Source organism: Convolutriloba macropyga, chromosome 4 (genome assembly GCF_964194025.1).
Source record: "Convolutriloba macropyga chromosome 4, txConMacr16.3, whole genome shotgun sequence".
Classification (NCBI taxonomy): domain Eukaryota; kingdom Metazoa; phylum Xenacoelomorpha; order Acoela; family Convolutidae; genus Convolutriloba; species Convolutriloba macropyga.
This window is the reverse complement of record NC_134471.1, coordinates 62705861-62727572: the sequence shown is the minus strand read 5'-3', so window position 1 is coordinate 62727572 and position 21712 is coordinate 62705861. Positions and strand designations below refer to the sequence as shown.

Genomic DNA, 21712 nt, shown 5'->3' with positions numbered 1-21712 from the left:
AATTTGAATAAGTTACAACGAATGTTGTTCCTATAACCACATCTTAAATTGATGATAATACACTTGATAAAATGACTGAAACCAAAAAAAATTTAACCGCCTTATCCCAAAAACTATCTCGCACCGAAAAGAATTTTGTTCAAAATTGTAATAAGATTGCTACTGATACCGTCTATAAACATAATCAATTATAACAAGAAATTGATAATAGCAAATGTAATCAAAACTTTACTATAAAGCTTTTAAATTATGTTTACTAGTAGTTACAGAATATTAAAAGAAGATTTTGGCTGAACAAGACTACTGTTTTGAGAGATTTGAAAATTAATACCACAATATATATAATAGCCATCCTTTTAGAAAGCAAATTATTTGACAACAGAGAAAACTAACATCTGATTAAAACAATTATAAAGGTAAATTAAAATTCCATATAATTTACAACAATTTAACTGAAATAACAGAAATTATATTATCTTCTATAGCATCAACAGCAATAGTAAAAACAATAGCTTTTACCGGAACAACATAACCCTATTCAGTACAGACAGCATCTGCAAGGGCAACAAAATTTGGTTCATTATGAAAAACAATTATTGCTAAAATAATGAAGAATAAAATAAAGTTTTCTTAAATGTATGTATTTATAAAAAAAGTTCAATGAAAAAGTTTTGGCAATTTTTTTTACTAAGCCAATGTAAGACATTGAATTGGATAATAATGAGTATAATTGCTGAAGTAATGTTTTTGAAGACTGTAAAAAAATAAGAAAACAAGTAAAGTGTTTTTTAGCTAAAGATAATACTGTCTAGAAATATTAATGTTTTTGAAGTAATAACATTAGTATTAGGATCAGTAGACAGTTAATGTTTATTTTAATGTAAATGTTAACACACATATATATATATATATATATATATATATATATATATATATATATATATATATATTAAAACGGTTAATGTTGGTGTTGATGTTAACGTTGATATAATTTTGGTGCAAAGAAATAGTTGATTCTATTATATATCTTACGGATGCTGTTAGAAAAGAATATTTTGACGATAATTTAACAACATCGAACGTTAAGTAATTTGTTAAACTAAAAAAGATACGTATAAACGAATTTGAATAAGTTACAACGAATGTTGTTCCTCTGACCACATCTTAAATTGATGATAATACACTCGATAAAATGACTGAAACCAAAAAAAATTTAACCGCCTTATCCCAAAAACTATCTCGCACCGAAAAGAATTTTGTTCAAAATTGTAATAAGATTGCTACTGATACCGTCTATAAACATAATCAATTATAACAAGAAATTGATAATAGCAAATGTAATCAAAACTTTACTATAAAGCTTTTAAATTATGTTTACTAGTAGTTACAGAATATTAAAAGAAGATTTTGGCTGAACAAGACTACTGTTTTGAGAGATTTGAAAATTAATACCACAATATATATAATAGCCAGCCTTTTAGAAAGCAAATTATTTGACAACAGAGAAAACTAACATCTGATTAAAACAATTTTAAAGGTAAATTAAAATTCCATATAATTTACAACAATTTAACTGAAATAACAGAAATTATATTATCTTCTATAGCATCAACAGCAATAGTAAAAACAATAGCTTTTACCGGAACAACATAACCCTATTCAGTACAGACAGCATCTGCAAGGGCAACAAAATTTGGTTCATTATGAAAAACAATTAATGCTAAAATAATGAAGAATAAAATAAAGTTTTCACAAATGTATGTATTTATAAAAAAAGTTCAATGAAAAAGTTTTGGCAATTTTTTTTACTAAGCCAATGTAAGACATTGAATTGGATAATAATGAGTATAATTGCTGAAGTAATGTTTTTGAAGACTGTAAAAAAATAAGAAAACAAGTAAAGTGTTTTTTAGCTAAAGATAATACTGTCTAGAAATATTAATGTTTTTGAAGTAATAACATTAGTATTAGGATCAGTAGACAGTTAATGTTTATTTTAATGTAAATGTTAACATATATATATATATATATATATATATATATATTAAAACGGTTAATGTTGGTGTTGATGTTAACGTTAATATAATTTTGGTGCAAATAAATAGTTGATTCTATTACATATCTTACGGATGCTGTTAGAAAAGAATATTTTGACAATAATTTAACAACATCGAACGTTAAGTAATTTGTTAAACTAAAAAAGATACGTATAAACGAATTTGAATAAGTTACAACGAATGTTGTTCCTCTAACAACATCTTAAATTGATGATAATACACTTGATAAAATGACTGAAACCAAAAAAAATTTAACCGCCTTATCCCAAAAACTATCTCGCACCGAAAAGAATTTTGTTCAAAATTGTAATAAGATTGCTACTGATACCGTCTATAAACATAATCAATTATAACAAGAAATTGATAATAGCAAATGTAATCAAAACTTTACTATAAAGCTTTTAAATTATGTTTACTAGTAGTTACAGAATATTAAAAGAAGATTTTGGCTGAACAAGACTACTGTTTTGAGAGATTTGAAAATTAATACCACAATATATATAATAGCCATCCTTTTAGAAAGCAAATTATTTGACAACAGAGAAAACTAACATCTGATTAAAACAATTTTAAAGGTAAATTAAAATTCCATATAATTTACAACAATTTAACTGAAATAACAGAAATTATATTATCTTCTATAGCATCAACAGCAATAGTAAAAACAATAGCTTTTACCGGAACAACATAACCCTATTCAGTACAGACAGCATCTGCAAGGGCAACAAAATTTGGTTCATTATGAAAAACAATTATTGCTAAAATAATGAAGAATAAAATAAAGTTTTCACAAATGTATGTATTTATAAAAAAAGTTCAATGAAAAAGTTTTGGCAATTTTTTTTACTAAGCCAATGTAAGACATTGAATTGGATAATAATGAGTATAATTGCTGAAGTAATGTTTTTGAAGACTGTAAAAAATAAGAAAACAAGTAAAGTGTTTTTTAGCTAAAGATAATACTGTCTAGAAATATTAATGTTTTTGTAGTAATAACATTAGTATTAGGATCAGTAGACAGTTAATGTTTATTTTAATGTAAATGTTAATATATATATATATATATATATATATATATATATTAAAACGGTTAATGTTGGTGTTGATGTTAACGTTAATATAATTTTGGTGCAAATAAATAGTTGATTCTATTACATATCTTACGGATGCTGTTAGAAAAGAATATTTTGACAATAATTTAACAACATCGAACGTTATGTAATTTGTTAAACTAAAAAAGATACGTATAAACGAATTTGAATAAGTTACAACGAATGTTGTTCATCTAACCACATCTTAAATTGATGATAATACACTTGATAAAATGACTGAAACCAAAAAAAATTTAACCGCCTTATCCCAAAAACTATCTCGCACCGAAAAGAGTTTTGTTCAAAATTGTAATAAGATTGCTACTGATACCGTCTATAAACATAATCAATTATAACAAGAAATTGATAATAGCAAATTTAATCAAAATTTTACTAAAAAGCTTTTAAATTATGTTTACTAGTAGTTAAAGAATATTAAAAGAAGATTTTGGCTGAACAAGACTACTGTTTTGAGAGATTTGAAAATTAATACCACAATATATATAATAGCCATCCTTTTAGAAAGCAAATTATTTGACAACAGAGAAAACTAACATCTGATTAAAACAATTTTAAAGGTAAATTAAAATTCTATAAAACTAACAACAACTTAACTTAGATAACAGAAATCATATTATCTTCTATAGCATCAACAGCAATAGTAAAAACATTAGCTTTTACCGGAACAACATAACCCTATTCAGTACCGACAGCATCTGCAAGGGCAACATTATGTGGTTCATTATGAAAAACAATTATTGCTAAAATAATGAAGAATAAAATAAAGTTTTCACAATTGTATATGTTTACAAAAAAGTTCAATGAAAAAGTTTTGGCAATTTTTTTTACTAAGCCAATGTAAGACATTGAATTGGATAATAATGCGTATAATCGCTGAAGTAATGTTTTTGAAGACTGTAAAAAAACAAGAAAACAAGTAAAGTTTTTTTTAGCTAAAGATAAGACTGTTTAGCAATATTAATGTTTTTGTATTAATAACATTAGTTTTAGGATCAGTAGACAGTTAATGTTTATGTCAATGTAATTGTTAACATATAGTTATTGAAACCGTTAATGTTGGTGTTGATGTAAACGTTAAAAAAATTTTAGTGCAAAAATATAGTTGATTATAATGCTAATGTTAATGTTACTAATGAGTTAATGTTAATTTTAATGTTAGGGTCAATTTAAATTTAATGTTATCGATAATATAGTTTTATCTATTAGTTTTTGTACCTAGATATTAACCTCTACCCTTTTTTGCAACTGGAATATTTTCTCTTGTAGTGCCAACTTTAAGAAAATTAGATGTTGTTGATGGTATTCTACTCGGTTTTCTGCTTGAAACTTACGTAGCAAAATTACTAGAAATCTCTAGTGCCCTCATACTTAGCATCCTTCTAATTAAACCGTAGCTCATCATTTGGTTTTATACTTTTAGACAAATCAATAACAATATAAATTTAAAGCTTTTTCGGAAATGGATTATATAGTCTAATGAAACCATCATACGTAATCTCACCCTTAGTAAAGCTATCATTATATATGCTATTTGAAATTATACCTCTTTTTTCAAGCAATAAAAACAGAATAAATTTTTATCTAACACTTTGTCTTTCTGTTTAGATTACATTCAGGTTAAGATATGCACTATTGCAATTACCATGTCTACCGCTACATGAATAAAAAAAGACCAGTCTTTAGCATTAGTGTCGTCATATTTAATAGAGTTATCAATTTTAATGATATTATTAGTTTTATTATTACTATCCTTATCATATTTACAAGTATCATTATTACCAGTATCAATTAACCCAACTTTGCGGATCCTGAATAGCATATGCAATAACTTTTTCTCTAACAATTTATTTTCCTCTTTGTTTAATCAAATTTTTCATTGCAATCTTTATTTTAAGTACTCGGTCACAAAGATAGATCATGTAAAAACAATTTTGCAACACAATTAGCTCCACATTCTTGTTGTGCTCTATCAACTGATCCTCGATTAGAGTAATCTGGTAGAAAATTTGATGTTTTTTCCATGCCAAAAGTAACAATATAACAAACAGCACCAATATCATCACTGTCACTACATGGATCGTTTCTTTTCATAACTGGAATCCTATGAGTATCATCAGTTGGATGTAGATAAACCATAAATTCACAACCACCTTCCTGAATCGCTTTTTGTATTTGATCTCCTATTACTACTTCAATTAGCACGAAATTTATATTTAAACCCAATTTTACTGTCTTAATGTGAGTCATCGTTTTATTCTAAATATGACAATCCTTTAAAACCTCGTCAAACGTTGGGATGATCAGTTTTAGACGCGCAAAAATATATATAAATAACTATAATAATACTCATTTCGTTTGTTGTTTTTATGTGTTGAGCTGCTTCATGTAAAAATAGAGAATAAGAAAAAATTTCAAATAGACAGAAAAAAAGCAATTATCTGACTTTCGTATTGAGAAAAAACCATTACACAGTGTTTTATGATGCATCTGGATCAGTTAAATTTATTTTCTTTAAGAAAAATTTAAAAAAACGACAAATATGTTGTTGTATTTGTTTAGATGAACAGAAAATGATGGAGTTGATATTGGTGATATTGAAGTTCCAACGGTTATTAATAAAAAGTTTTCAAAAACTGACTCTTAGATCTTGGTGATATTGTTGAGCAATTAAATAAAATTATATCAGATTAATATACAACAGGTAGACTTTATGATGTATCAATGAAAATATGTTGTCACAAGCGAGCTCAAAAAGATAATATGTCGAGAACTAGTGGTAACGCAATCTATATAATCTATAATTTTTTTAAAAAATGTTTTTTGTATTCTTTAATTACTAATGCAAATAGTTGAGAGATAACAGAAATCATATCTTCTATATCATCAACAACAATATCAAGAACAATAGCTTTTACCGGAACGAGAACCCTATTCAAAACCAACAGCATTTGCAACGGCAACACTTCAGTGAGAATTTTAATAAGCTTTTTTTTGAGCCAATGAAAGAAAATAAAACGGATAAGAATTAGTATATTGACTGAAGTAAAATTTGTGAAAACTGTAAAAAAAACAAGAAAACAAGTAATTTTTTTTAAACTAAAAACAATCCTCTTTAGCAATATTAATTTTTTTTTGTAGTAAGCACAATAGAATTAGGATCAGTAGATATTTAATTATTTTGTTAATATAAAAGTTTACATATAATTATTATAACAGTTATCGTTAGTGTTGATGTTAACGTTATTATAATTTGTGTGCTAATATATAGTTGGTTTTAATGCTAATGTTAATATTAATATACAGTTAATGTTAATGTTAATGTTAATGTTAAGAGATATTTAATGTTAATGATAAAATAATATTATCTATTAGTTTTTTGTACCTAGATATAAACCCCTAAACTTTTTTGCAACTGGAATATGTTGATAGTATTCTACACGGTTTTCTGCTTGCTACTGATGCAGCAATATTACTAGAAATCTCCAGTGCCCTCATACTAAGCGTCATTCCCATTATGCCGTGGCTTACAATAGTGTTTTTATTATTAGACAAATGTTTAACAATATTATTTTAAAGCAGTTTTGAAAAAAGGATCACATAGTCTATTGAAACCATCATATGTTTTTTGACTCTTATTAAAGACATCATTGTATATTCTGTTTGAAAAATTACCTCTTTGTTCAAGCAAAAACAAACAGAATAAACTTCTTTCTAACAATTTATCTATCTGTTTAGATTACGTTCAGGTTAAGATATGCACTATTGCAATTACCTGGTCTACCGCTACATGAGTAAAAGATAGAGTTATCTTTAATTTTAGTATCATCAGAGTTAAAAGAGTTATCAATTTTAATAACAATGCTGTTTTACTAACATTATTATTACTATCTTTATTAAACTTACAAGTATCATTATTACTAGTATCAATGTTAAAATTAACAAAAACCAGAACTATCACTACTAATAATTATGTTACTATCATTTTTGTTTCATATAGCACAGCTGTTTTACAGATTGATATTTTTACTACTATCTGCGAAAAAGGTTTTCTGGTCAACCTTAACCCAACTTTGCGGATCAAGAACAGCATATGCAATAAGTTTTTCTTAAAAATTTCTTTTTCTTTCTTTGATTATTCAGGTTTTTTGATGTAATCTTTGTTTTAAATCCTCGATCACAAAGATAGATCAAGTAAAAACAATTTGCAACACAGTTCCTTTTGTACTCTATCATCTGTTTGCTGATTAAAATGATCTTGAAAAAAATTTTAGGATTTTTCTATACCAAAAAAATCAATTTGACAATCAGCACCAAAGCATCAGTGCCACTACGCGGACTGCTTCTTTTCATAACTAGAACCCAATGAGTATCTTCAGTTTGAATTTAGAAAAACAACAATTTCACTATTAGCTTCTTCAATAGTTTATGGTATTTGAATTCTCATTACAATATCAATTGGTAGGAAACCTATTTTAAAAATTGTTTTCTTACTATCTTTATATGACTCATTGTTTTATTCTAAATTCTTTTTCTTAAAAAACTTCTTCAAATATTAAGGTGATCGTTTTAGATGCGAAAAAAGAATATAATGACGGCTATCATAATAATCATTTTGTTTGGTGTTATTGTGTGTTCAGCTGCCCTATGTTAATATACAGAAAACGAAAAAATTTTCAAATAGACAGTAAAAAGGGATTTATCTGCCTTTCGTTTTGAGAAAAAACCATTACAAAAATGTTTATGATGTATCTTGATCAGGTAAATGTTATTTTTGTAAAGAATATTTAAAAAGAAATAGACAAATTTGTTGTTGTCTATTGTAAAGATAGATCCGATTATAGTGGAGTTGATATTGATGATATTGAAGATCTAACTGTTATTAAAAAAAATTTTTGAAAACTATATTTTAATTCTTACTGATATTGTTGAGCAATTAAATAGAAAAAAGTCACATTAATATACAACAGGTACACTTCTTAATATAAAAATGAATGCGTGTCATAAGCAAGCTCAAAAGGATTATAAGACGAGAGCTGGTGGTAACGCAATCAAAAAAATCTGTCATGTTATTTAAAAAAATTTGCATTCTTTAAATGCTAATCCAATAATATACACAGAAAAAGATAAGTTTTTTAAAAACATGAAGAAAAGGAGTTATCTGATTTTCGTCTTGGGAGAAACTCAATACTCACAATTGTTTTTAGTGCATCTGGATGAGGTAAATTTTATTTTGTTAGAGAATGCTATTATAAACAAACAACGACAAAGACAGATCAGATTATAATGGGTCATATTGGTGATTTTGAAGATCTAACTGTTGTTAATAAAAACTGTTTTTTTAGTTTTTGACAATTTTTTTTTGATCAAATAAAAAAATTATATTATATTCATAAACAACAGTTAGACTTTATAATGTACAATGAGTAAGGTGCCATGAGCCAGCTCAGAAGGATAGTAAATTAAGAGCTAGTGCTAGTACTATCTATAATCTTTTTAATGAAATTTTTGCACTCTTCAAGAACTTCAATGATTTTTTTAATTGCCAACATATTTTCCTTGATATTTATTTAAGTTATAAACATAATATAAGAAAATAAAATGCAGTAGAAAATGAAAACTTGCTGCTTTTGATAAAGATAGAAATGTTGTTTGTGATTCTAAAGTTGGTCAAGTAAACATAGAAGTAGATCGACTAAACCAAAAATTATCAATTCATGAGATTGATAAATTAATAAAATCTCGCGTCTAAGATACAGCTGAAGAAATTATTCAAGAAACCGTTTTTTTGTTGTATTTTGTTTAATTTTCATTATTCAATTAAGAATGATGTTCCGAAAACAGAACAAGTTCAATAGTGGTTGTTTGAAACAATTTAGTGATTTAGCAGTTGCTCTTTGTGGTCTAGTAGGTGAACTTACTTTCTTGTCCATCAATTGAACAAGATAAAACTAGGGTTGCAGCAGTTGGAACAGTAGCTTTCAAAGCCACTACGTTACTTCAAGTTATTTCTGGTTTGGATTACAAAAAAAAAGAACTTGAGGAAATCCTAAAAGAGAAAAAGAAATGCATTAACAAATAGGAAAAGCTCTAAAACAAACAAGGTAAAAAACAATTTAAAATTTTAATAAAAGATAAAAATTTTTTTTGGAAAAATTGTTAAAAATATAGCCAGCGAGATGGGAAAGGAAGATGGCCTTGATAATTGAAATAGAAAATCACCCAAAATTAAATAACCTCAAGATTAGTAATAGAAGAATTTTTGCAAACAATAACGTACTAATAATATAACTGATTTTATTATGATACATTTGAAATGTGTAGCATGAGCTGCTTTGATTGTGACTACAAAGATTTATATTAATATTTGTTTGGAAGACATTATAGAACTAATCTTCCTAATAAAACAATTATTTGAAAATGTGGGTATAAAAAAATTAGTGGTGTATATAATAGAAGTAATAGTGATGATAGAACATAGATAAAGTAATTGAAGTAAGCGATAGTATTTATAAATTTTAGTGAATTATTTCTTTAGATGTATCATCTTTCATTCTCAGACGTAAGTATTTTCTATTTTATCAATTTTTTCAAATGATAGTGTTGCGTTGAGTCTATTAATTTTACTGTTTAGTTGACCCATTTTAGAAACATCATCAACATTTCTATCTTTATATGCAATTTGAACATTTATCAAGGAAAATATATTTGCAATCCAAAAAATCTCTTGAAGACTTCAATAATTTTGCAAGTAATAAAAATATATACGGTGATAACCTTAGCTCTGGACATATTATATTTTTAAGCTGGCTTATGACACGTTACATTCAACTGTACATTATGAAGAATATCTATTGTAAAATAATGTGTTGGTCCTCTATCTTTTTGGTCACCCATATCGTCAAGATTTAAAAACAACAGTTTTTGAATTTTTCTATTTTATTAAAAATTACGTCGCTATTATCTCTAATATCCAATGCATCACAGTCCTTTATGTCTTTAAAAATACACACCGACATGCTCATCGTTGTTTGTTTTTAAGTATTCATTTAATTATTAACGTTCGAAGAATTTCCTAAGAAATATATCATTAAAAATAAAACTATGTCACACATTAACTTAGGAAGCATAGGTTTTGTCATGGGTTTGATTCCAACTGAAATGGTAAAAGAAGATCAAATATCATACACAATAGAAGAAGCCAATGGCAAAATTATAGTTAATCTACACCAAATTGATGGTATTCCTTTGGTTCTAGTTATGAAAAGAAACAATCCACTTAATAGCAGCGAAGCTAATGTTGCACTTATTACTTATTTGAAAATATTTTTTGTGGAGTAGAAACACTACGAAATTTTCTTAAAGGTTAAATCAATCGAGGATCAGATGAAAGAATACAACAAAAAACTGAATTTTATTTTGTTGCATAATATTTTTACATAAACTCTCCTGGTGATCGAGGATTTAAAATGAAAATTGCTTTAGAAAAATCAGGTTGATAAAAAAATTGAATTATAAATAAAGTGTTATTCCAATTGCTGTTGATGATCTGCAAAGTTATGTTACGGTTGATACCCGATAATGCTTTGCAAATAGTAATAAAAACACTTTTCTAAGAAAGAGCTGGGCTATTGTAAATAGAAATGATAGTAACGGTGATATTAGTAGTGTTTGTAAATATTATGATCAAATTAAAAATGACACTAGTAATAATGATACTGGTTACTATGATGATGATGATGATGATGATAAAAATAACATTCTTAATACTAAGAATAATGATTACTCTTTTAATAATTGTGATACTAATGATAATGATAACTATTATTTCAATAACGTTATATCAAATCCAGAAAACTCTAGATACGCAGTATCTTGTCCAAGAGAAAGTTGTGAGACATTTCTAACGAAGAACCTAATTATGACAAAACAAAAGTTTGATATAACTAATACCATTGGTCCTACTGGTGATCAATGTGAAGATTTTTCATTAGGTTAAAGAAGGTCAAGAGTTTAACATAGATTTAAAAGTTTTACAATCACCTGATTATTTACCTAAAAATGAAAATAAACTAATAAAATTCGATGATCTTCGATGATATTCACAGTAGGGCATATCTTAATCAAAAAATCTCAACAGATAGACCTATTGTTGGATTGAATTGTAATCTGTTCACCTTAATTGAACAAAGAGGTAATAATTTGTAGAGAATAGATAATGCTTTCCTTAATCTTTAATGAATGTGAGATTACATATGATGGGTCTTCTAGACTATTTAATCAATTTGGAAAGAGTCCCGTAATTATATTGTTTTGTTTGGTCTAATGATAAAGACACTAAAGATAAGCTAAGACCTGATGGTCAGATAAGGCCTCATGAAAAGAATTCCTATGTGATCATTCTGACATCTAGTATCAAAAAGATAAATTTTTTAAATTACTTTTAAAAGTTCTGTAGTTTATGAATACTTTTATTTAATCAGGTAATTCACTAGAGTTTCTATTAAGACGTCTAATCACCTAATAAACTTCATTATGTTAACTAACATTATAATCCATCTTCAATCTTTCCTCAGGATAAAACTCACTACCATTCTTACAATAACATTGAGTAACAATCATTACAATGAACACACTAGCATAATTAAATTCTTAACTAGAAATTTTATCCCCGTAATCAAATACCCTTACTGCCTTGTCACCATACCATTCATTCTCATTTCCATGACCAAACAAGAAGTTAGGAAGTTAGTCGCATTAGGCACATTTTTATAGCAGATATTTGTTTCGCAGTAAACGAGGTCAATAGTACTCTTCTTTTATATGTTTTTCGTTCTATTTTGTTATCATTTGTAGGGTCAGTACTAGCAACATATCATGGTATTTTTTCCTATTGCTATAACATCTTTTACAACAACTACCGTTATTACCATCATTAACTCTATACAATTCTATTTGATTACCAATTGTCCTCAAATAGAAAAGTGAAACCTAATCCATATAAAATCTTCTCTGAATCATAAACAAAACCAAATAGATCATCCATCCTCAACATCAATTACATATGTTCTGCATCATCTCTAAATTGTCAATTCTTTCGTCTTGATTCCTAGCAAATCCAATTTTTTTTTAGTAAAAGATAGAGTTATCTTTAATTTTAGTATCATCAGAGTTAAAAGAGTTATCAATTTTAATAACAATGCTGTTTTACTAACATTATTATTACTATCTTTATTAAACTTACAAGTATCATTATTACTAGTATCAATATTAAAATTAACAAAAACCAGAACTATCACTACTAATAATTATGTTACTATCATTTTTGTTTCATATAGCACAGCTGTTTTACAGATTGATATTTTTACTACTATCTGCGAAAGAGGTTTTCTGGTCAACCTTAACCCAACTTTGCGGATCAAGAACAGCATATGCAATAAGTTTTTCTTAAAAATTTCTTTTTCTTTCTTTGATTATTCAGGTTTTTTGATGTAATCTTTGTTTTAAATCCTCGATCACAAAGATAGATCAAGTAAAAAACAATTTGCAACACAGTTCCTTTTGTACTCTATCATCTGATTGTTGAATAAAATGATCTTGAAAAAAATTTTAGGATTTTTCTATACCAAAAAAATCAATTTGACAATCAGCACCAAAGCATCAGTGCCACTACGCGGACTGCTTCTTTTCATAACTAGAACCCAATGAGTATCTTCAGTTTGAATTTAGAAAAACAACAATTTCACTATTAGCTTCTTCAATAGTTTATGGTATTTGAATTCTCATTACAATATCAATTGGTAGGAAACCTATTTTAAAAATTGTTTTCTTACTATCTTTATATGACTCATTGTTTTATTCTAAATTCTTTTTCTTAAAAAACTTCTTCAAATATTAAGGTGATCATTTTAGATGCGAAAAAAGAATATAATGACGGCTATCATAATAATCATTTTGTTTGGTGTTATTGTGTGTTCAGCTGCCCTATGTTAATATACAGAAAACGAAAAAATTTTCAAATAGACAGTAAAAAGGGATTTATCTGCCTTTCGTTTTGAGAAAAAACCATTACAAAAATGTTTATGATGTATCTTGATCAGGTAAATGTTATTTTTGTAAAGAATATTTAAAAAGAAATAGACAAATTTGTTGTTGTCTATTGTAAAGATAGATCCGATTATAGTGGAGTTGATATTGATGATATTGAAGATCTAACTGTTATTAAAAAAAAATTTTGAAAACTATATTTTAATTCTTACTGATATTGTTGAGCAATTAAATAGAAAAAAGTCACATTAATATACAACAGGTACACTTCTTAATATAAAAATGAATGCGTGTCATAAGCAAGCTCAAAAGGATTATAAGACGAGAGCTGGTGGTAACGCAATCAAAAAAATCTGTCATGTTATTTAAAAAAATTTGCATTCTTTAAATGCTAATCCAATAATATACACAGAAAAAGATAAGTTTTTTAAAAACATGAAGAAAAGGAGTTATCTGATTTTCGTTTTGGGAGAAACTCAATACTCACAATTGTTTTTAGTGCATCTGGATGAGGTAAATTTTATTTTGTTAGAGAATACTATTATAAACAAACAACGACAAAGACAGATCAGATTATAATGGGTCATATTGGTGATTTTGAAGATCTAACTGTTGTTAATAAAAACTGTTTTTTTAGTTTTTGACAATTTTTTTTGATCAAATAAAAAAATTATATTATATTAATAAACAACAGTTAGACTTTATAATGTACAATGAGTAAGGTGCCATGAGCCAGCTCAGAAGGATAGTAAATTAAGAGCTAGTGCTAGTACTATCTATAATCTTTTTAATGAAATTTTTGCACTCTTCAAGAACTTCAATGATTTTTTTAATTGCCAACATATTTTCCTTGATATTTATTTAAGTTATAAACATAATATAAGAAAATAAAATGCAGTAGAAAATGAAAACTTGCTGCTTTTGATAAAGATAGAAATGTTGTTTGTGATTCTAAAGTTGGTCAAGTAAACATAGAAGTAGATCGACTAAACCAAAAATTATCAATTCATGAGATTGATAAATTAATAAAAATCTCGCGTCTAAGATACAGCTGAAGAAATTATTCAAGAAAACGGTTTTTTGTTGTATTTTGTTTAATTTTCATTATTCAATTAAGAATGATGTTCCGAAAACAGAACAAGTTCAATAGTGGTTGTTTGAAACAATTTAGTGATTTAGCAGTTGCTCTTTGTGGTCTAGTAGGTGAACTTACTTTCTTGTCCATCAATTGAACAAGATAAAACTAGGGTTGCAGCAGTTGGAACAGTAGCTTTCAAAGCCACTACGTTACTTCAAGTTATTTCTGGTTTGGATTACAAAAAAAGAACTTGAGGAAATCCTAAAAGAGAAAAAGAAATGCATTAACAAATAGGAAAAGCTCTAAAACAAACAAGGTAAAAAACAATTTAAAATTTTAATAAAAGATAAAATTTTTTTTTGAAAAAATTGTTAAAAATATAGCCAGCGAGATGGGAAAGGAAGATGGCCTTGATAATTGAAATAGAAAATCACCCAAAATTAAATAACCTCAAGATTAGTAATAGAAGAATTTTTGCAAACAATAACGTACTAATAATATAACTGATTTTATTATGATACATTTGAAATATGCAGCATGAGCTGCTTTGATTGTGACTACAAAGATTTATATTAATACTTGTTTGGAAGACATTATAGAACTAATCTTCCTAATAAAACAATTATTTGAAAATGTGGGTATAAAAAATTTAGTGGTGTATATAATAGAAGTAATAGTGATGATAGAAGATAGATAAAGTATTTGAAGTAAGCGATAGTATTTATAAATTTTAGTGAATTATTTCTTTAGATGTATCATCTTTCATTCTCAGACGTAAGTATTTTCTATTTTATCAATTTTTTCAAATGATAGTGTTGCGTTGAGTCTATTAGTTTTACTGCTGAGTTGACCCATTTTAGAAACATCATCAACATTTCTATCTTTATATGCAATTTGAACATTTATCAAGGAAAATATATTTGCAATCCAAAAAATCTCTTGAAGACTTCAATAATTTTGCAAGTAATAAAAATATATACAGTGATAACCTTAGCTCTGGACATATTATATTTTTAAGCTGGCTTATGACACGTTACATTCAACTGTACATTATGAAGAATATCTATTGTAAAATTATGTGTTGGTCCTCTATCTTTTTGGTCACCCATATCGTCAAGATTTAAAAACAACAGTTTTTGAATTTTTCTATTTTATTAAAAATTACGTCGCTATTATCTCTAATATCCAATGCATCACAGTCCTTTATGTCTTTAAAAATACTCACCGACATGCTTATCGTTGTTTGTTTTTAAGTATTCATTTAATTATTAACGTTCGAAGAATTTCCTAAGAAATATATCATTAAAAATAAAACTATGTCACACATTAACTTAGGAAGCATAGGTTTTGTCATGGGTTTGATTCCAACTGAAATGGTAAAAGAAGATCAAATATCATACACAATAGAAGAAGCCAATGGCAAAATTATAGTTAATCTACACCAAATTGATGGTATTCCTTTGGTTCTAGTTATGAAAAGAAACAATCCACTTAATAGCAGCGAAGCTAATGTTGCACTTTATTACTTATTTGAAAATATTTTTTGTGGAGTAGAAACACTACGAAATTTTCTTAAAGGTTAAATCAATCGAGGATCAGATGAAAGAATACAACAAAAAACTGAATTTTATTTTGTTGCATAATATTTTTACATAAACTCTCCTGGTGATCGAGGATTTAAAATGAAGATTGCTTTAGAAAAATCAGGTTGATAAAAAAATTGAATTATAAATAAAGTGTTATTCCAATTGCTGTTGATGATCTGCAAAGTTATGTTACGGTTGATACCCGATAATGCTTTGCAAATAGTAATAAAAACACTTTTCTAAGAAAGAGCTGGGCTATTGTAAATAGAAATGATAGTAACGTTGATATTAGTAGTGTTTGTAAATATTATGATCAAATTAAAAATGACACTAGTAATAATGATACTGGTTACTATGATGATGATGATGATGATGATGATGATGATGATGATGATAAAAATAACATTCTTAATACTAAGAATAATGATTACTCTTTTAATAATTGTGATACTAATGATAATGATAACTATTATTTCAATAACGTTATATCAAATCCAGAAAACTCTAGATACGCAGTATCCTGTCCAAGAGAAAGTTGTGAGACATTTCTAACGAAGAACCTAATTATGACAAACAAAAGTTTGATATAACTAATACCATTGGTCCTACTGGTGATCAATGTGAAGATTTTTCATTAGGTTAATGAAGGTCAAGAGTTTAACATAGATTTAAAAGTTTTACAATCACCTGATTATTTACCTAAAAATGAAAATAAACTAATAATATTCGATGATCTTCGATGATATTCACAGTAGGGCATATCTGAATCAAAAAATCTCAACAGATAGACCTATTGTTGGATTGAATTGTAATCTGTTCACCTTAATTGAACAAAGAGGTAATAATTTGTAGAGAATAGATAATGCTTTCCTTAATCTTTAATGAATGTGAGATTACATATGATGGGTCTTCTAGACTATTTAATCAATTTGGAAAGAGTCCCATAATTATATTGTTTTGTTTGGTCTAATGATAAAGACACTAAAGATAAGCTAAGACCTGATGGTCAGATAAGGCCTCATGAAAAGAATTCCTATGTGATCATTCTGACATCTAGTATCAAAAAGATAAATTTTTTAAATTACTTTTAAAAGTTCTGTAGTTTATGAATACTTTTATTTAATCATGTAATTCACTATAGTTTCTATTAAGACGTCTAATCACCTAATAAACTTCATTATGAAAACTAACATTATAATCCATCTTCAATCTTTCCTCAGGATAAAACTCACTACCATTCTTACAATATTATTGAGTAACAATCATTACAATGAACACACTAGCATAATTAAATTCTTAACTAGAAATTTTATCCCCGTAATCAAATACCCTATACTGCCTTGTCACCACACCATTCATTCTCATTTCCATGACCAAACAAGAAGTTAGGAAGTTAGTCGCATTAGGCACATTTTTATAGCAGATATTTGTTTCGCAGTAAACGAGGTCAATAGTACTCTTCTTTTATATGTTTTTCGTTCTATTTTGTTATCATTTGTAGGGTCAGTACTAGCAACATATCATGGTATTTTTTCCTATTGCTATAACATCTTTTACAACAACTACCGTTATTACCATCATTAACTCTATACAATTCTATTTGATTACCAATTGTCCTCAAATAGAAAAGTGAAACCTAATCCATATAAAATCTTCTCTGAATCATAAACAAAACCAAATAGATCATCCATCCTCAACATCAATTACATATGTTCTGCATCATCTCTAAATTGTCAATTCTTTCGTCTTGATTCCTAGCAAATCCACTTTTGTTTTCATCACGAGTAATGACCAATAGTATATACTTAAATAGACTATGATTACAATTATCTGCACGCCCAATTGTTCTACCGCCCACCAGTGTTTCAAGTTTAATTGATGTGAACAATGCTAAAATACAATAAAAACCAATTTGAAATTAGCATTATCTCGTTCTTTTATCATCCAATACATCTAACTCTACCCCTAAATATGAGTCATGTATGTTCAGATGATTCTCTTCTGTATTTAGAATATTATTCATATTGTTAATAATAGTGTTCATATTAGCTAGATTGTTAGCTTTAAAATTTTTAATCTAATATTTGTATAAACGTTTACCATAGCTATAAAATGAATCCAAACTGAAGTTTATTTACGGGATAGCAGATACAATTAAATTATCACATTAGTTATTGCAATACAATAGAAAATTTTTAAAAAATATTTGAAATATAAAACTATGGCGAACAGTTTAATTCTATGTGAACTGCAAATAATACATGATTAATTAACTAAAGCTAAAGATGAACGTACATTTAATTGTTGAATGACAAGACCAATAGAAATATTTCTGTTATTGAAATTGTACTTAAAACAAAGGTTTGTTTAAACAAATTATATGTTTATTTTTTATGTGTTTATTATTTATGTGTAAATTATGTGTTTAATATAACTGCAACGAATAAAAAAATGCATACAGAGTAGACATGACTAAAACTCAATTAAGGTTAATTTTTTTTTTTTGGGGGGGGGGAAGTTCTACTTGATTATGATGTAATCTTAAAACAATAACTGGCTCATATGAAGCCTCTGAATTAGCAGAGATATTGAAACAGGAAACAAATGGTAGCATTATAAAAGATCCAGATAAGAGTACAATGATAAGTAAAATCCATGTGACATAAAGTGTTCTTAATTATGGTCGAAATATTTCAAAAGCAACATTACTTCGATTTCATTATCAGTTATATATTTTTGGTATAAATACAACCAGTAGTTTTGTTAATATAATGGGTTTTATGACAATTAAAATTCACTGTAATATTTCATCTGACATTGAAGATAATGTTTTTAACTCTGATATATTAAACTCATTCAAAGTAACTGAACCATCATGTTACATAAAAGTTAAACTCCATCAAGGTTTTTATAATAAAAGGTTAAAAAAGATGGAATAAAAATTCTGAATGTAGAGATGAACATGTTGTTAGAGATGAGCATTTTACGCCAAATGATTTTATTAGCAACCTCAATAAAATTTATTCGACGACAATGAAAGATCTTTGACAGTTATTATTTTCTAAATGCATTTTTTAAGAAAAAAAACCTACGCTAAATGCTGATGCCACATCACTGATAATAAAAAGTATTTGCTTTGAAAAAAAATTCGAGAAAAATTACAATATTGGGACATTTTTTACCATTTAAAACGCTAATAAATTTTAGTATAAATTTTAAGTATAAATAATTAAATAAAGGTTATCTCATGGCCATATTAAAAAGCTATTGATATAAAATTTATTAAACAGACTCACAGTTATGTCAATTTTTACTGAATTAAAAGCTAATAAATCTATGTCAAATAATATTTTCGAAAATTTTTTTCATTCATTAAAAAAAAGACAGGCTAAATTTTGATACTACATGATCTAAAGTCAAAAGTTTCTTTTTTAAAAAAATTTCAAGAGAAACGGAAAAAATTAAGTCATTTTTATCACATCAAACGTTAATAATTTTTTCCAGATAAAATTTTTTAAATGTTTTATTTATCATTAGAAAAAGAAAAACCTCTGAGCTAAACTTTGACAATAAATTTCTAATAATAACAATAATTTGCTCCTATACCAATGTGGAAAACCATTGCTTACTTGCTTCAACAATTCCCTTACAATGGAATTGAAGGTTTCTGAATTGTGTTATGCGTTTAAAAATATAGTCGTTAAAAGAGTTCTCTAGAAAAATTCCACTTGAGTGTACCTGCAAACAAAAATGCACTAATTAGCTTAGATGCAACATGCGTTGGTTGCAAACATTTTGATGGGTTTTGTTATATGGAGATATATGGTGAGTGGATCATTTTGTTTTTGTTTCAACGTTATGGAGAAATATCGTTGAATCTGAGATTTTGTTTATTAGCACCTACATATATCCCTTTCCATGTTTCTATATCACTCATACCTACATTACTTCTGTTTTTGCCTCAAAGAATTTTAATTTCATATCTCGTTCTCGTTATTGCGTAGTCAGCAAGGATACTTTTTCACATTTGCAGTTACGAGGAAGAGCATAGCAACCAAAATTATGCGTTTTTTTAATTTAAAATAATTACTAAAATGGCTAAAGGGAAGAAGGTCAATACAGTTAGGCTACTTGGTTGCATTCAGACGGAGTTGCTCAGGGTGAATGTCTAGCTCCGTTGCCGCTACCGTGTGTACAGAAGAAAAATTTACAAACATTACAGAATTGCAATTCAACAGACTCTTGAAAAGAATTTTGTTAGACCTATGAGACGACCGTTCTCGGCCGATAAAGTGATCTAATCTGGGCTATTGATATGCAGAATTCTCGATTAATTCTCGACCCATGAGAGCGCATTGCTGGACCCCTGAAAAAAAATTTCTTCGACTTTATTTATGAGACTTTAATTACAATAGTCTACCCTCAGCCAGAAAAGTCAATGCCCCTGCTAGAACTTTTGAGCGTTTTATTAAGTCAATATCTAAACCTGGACACTAAGGCACAGAAAAATTTTCGATAACAGGCTGGAGGGCAGAAAACATACGGCCTGCTATACAGTTCCCAGTTACATTAGTATAATGGATAGTTACGCAAAGGGGAGAAAATATTTTCAGAATTTTGAATTTACCTTGTTGACAACCTGGTCGGTTTCTTCTGCTTCCATTTTTGAGTTACTTTCAAAATGACACAAACTGAACTGGTTCTGAAGTCTCAATTTCTATCTTTGAAAAATCTTCATCAACTGGTTTGGTCATTGCAAAGGTAAACAGCACCATGGTGAAAGATCAAAACATGAAACAATTTATCGGTTTAGCAATGTCTTTGATAAACAAAATTCCTTTTAATGTCTATATTTGCTGTCTGCATTCCTATTCTATTGAATAAATGTCAAGGCAACCCGTTCCGTTATTGCATCTTCAGGTCATAATTTTATTATACTTAACAATTGTTTATCTGAATTGCGGAGAAAGTGCTCGAGAAGGCATTATCTCAAGATTCAACATTGGATCTGGCTGTGAAGATTATAAAGGAATCGGAAATGCTCTTATGTCTTAGGAACCATAGAGAAATTGAAGAAAAAACTAAGCAACACCAAAGAAAAGTCAGTCCGTTTTTTTGCCCCATGCCGAGAATTTAGCGCCAGAAAAAGTGAAAATATTTGAGATTGGAGATGAATGCGTCGAATTTATGTAAGAGCTACGTAAATAAGAATTACCTTTTACAAAAATTGATCTTACATAAGTAAAGCGTTTCTAAGCCCCCGGGTCGAGACTGAATTGTTAACTTGTAAAAACTTGCAAGTTTCTTACAAAAGATGGTTAAATTCTAAGAACTTGAAAGTCGAATGGTTAATTTGCAAGAACTTGCAAGTCGAATAGTTATATAGTAAGTTTCAGTCCAAACTGAAAAACACATTAAAAAAGGCATTTATGATTATTTTGATATTGGAAATTTGCCAGTTATATTGTAGTTGGACATAATAATGAAGCATCAAACAAAGACTATCAGGTTTATGGTGGCTTGAAGAAAAAAATTTCAAGATTGTTTAAAAATTTGTCAAAATGGTCAAAAATCGACCTTACGTATCTCCATGACAATGGGTTTTTTGGGAGTACGCTCGAACGCCACGTTTTTTGGGAGTTCGGAACACAAAAAAATTTCTGAAATTGGTAAAGTGGTTGCGGAGATATTACCCTTAGGCCTGGATATTACATATAGTTCATAAAGTTAGTTTTTCTAAGCGTATATCTTAATAATTTTAGGGTTTTTTCGAGTAGTTTTTACTTAGTTTTGGCATTCTTTAGAATAAACTTCACGTAAATTTGCCGATTTAAA

The 21712-nt window shown here is 27.5% G+C and overlaps 1 protein-coding gene across 1 annotated transcript in view; it reads right to left on the bottom strand.

The window, feature by feature from the left end:
- Positions 1-20641, bottom strand: part of LOC142337815 (uncharacterized) — an 85219-nt gene extending 64578 nt beyond the window's left edge. Inside the window, exon 1 of the mRNA XM_075387345.1 lies at positions 20505-20641. Within this exon, the coding sequence (XP_075243460.1) occupies positions 20505-20540 (36 nt within the window). The 5' untranslated portion in view covers positions 20541-20641. The remainder of the gene's footprint in view (positions 1-20504) is intronic.
- Positions 20642-21712: the final 1071 nt, after the last annotated feature.